Below are 902 nucleotides of genomic sequence, written 5' to 3' on the forward strand. Positions count from 1 at the left end.
TTGTAAAGTATTGACAACTTTTCCAAAGTTCTCTTGAGGAAAACATGAAAGATCAACGATAATTATCTAATGCTCAAATTTTAGTATCTTAGATTTGTCCAGGAGATAGTTCTGAATGGTTTTTGCCATTTCCAACTACAGTGAGGTCAGCATAACTAATTTGAATACTTTTTATGATCTTAAGACACATTATCCTGTTTACATAATGTTGTTTTTGTTAAACCTGTGTGATATTTAAACTACGGCAGAAGTGAAGTCATACAGTACAGCACATCTGATTAAATGCAAGAGTTTTTATGTCCTAGTTATTGGGTATGTAGATGGTTTTGTATCTCTCAAAGACGTTGATGTCATTCTCCAGCTGTTTCATTGCTGCTTCAAGGCGCTCTTTGCGGGCTTTCTTTGACAGGGTGTTGATAACAAGTGATAGGCCCTGATAATCATGGTGCAGCTCATCCCAGTTCTTCTTCAGGCCCTGGAGAGTGGAACCACAGAGAGAAACCCCATCAGTGTCACAGTATCATTAGTGAGATAACTTAACTATCACATTTGAAGGCTTTTATACAGGTACAGCCATCAGCTCAGAGGTACTGTCTCTGTTCAACAGCTGCAGGGCTGATTCTTTAGTGATGATGTACGAGAAATAGTTTCATGTGATCACCGCTGAATGAAAAGTTTTTTGTGTAATTATACAGTTCCTCTATCTCTGGAGCAGTGGTTCAGAAATTAAAAGTAACTCTGTTTTGTGTTAAATTTGTAGTGTTGTTTTTTGACACTCTCAGAGGTAATTTAACAATTAGCAACTATTGACATGGACATTTTATCCTAATTTTTGGGAGCAATTTTCTTAAAACTTTAACACATGGTATTGTGAAATTTGTTGTACTCCTCCAGCTGTTCCT

General features: G+C 36.7%; 1 protein-coding gene across 1 annotated transcript in view; it reads right to left on the bottom strand.

Annotated features, from left to right (window-relative positions):
- Window positions 1-278: 278 nt before the first annotated feature.
- Window positions 279-902, bottom strand: part of enkur (enkurin, TRPC channel interacting protein) — a 2,198-nt gene continuing 1,574 nt past the window's right edge. The window contains exon 5 of the mRNA XM_020601884.1: window positions 279-475. Within this exon, the coding sequence (XP_020457540.1) occupies window positions 302-475 (174 nt within the window). The 3' untranslated portion in view covers window positions 279-301. The remainder of the gene's footprint in view (window positions 476-902) is intronic.

This window comes from Monopterus albus, unplaced genomic scaffold, assembly GCF_001952655.1.
Source record: "Monopterus albus unplaced genomic scaffold, M_albus_1.0 scaffold3.1, whole genome shotgun sequence".
Lineage (NCBI taxonomy): Eukaryota > Metazoa > Chordata > Actinopteri > Synbranchiformes > Synbranchidae > Monopterus > Monopterus albus.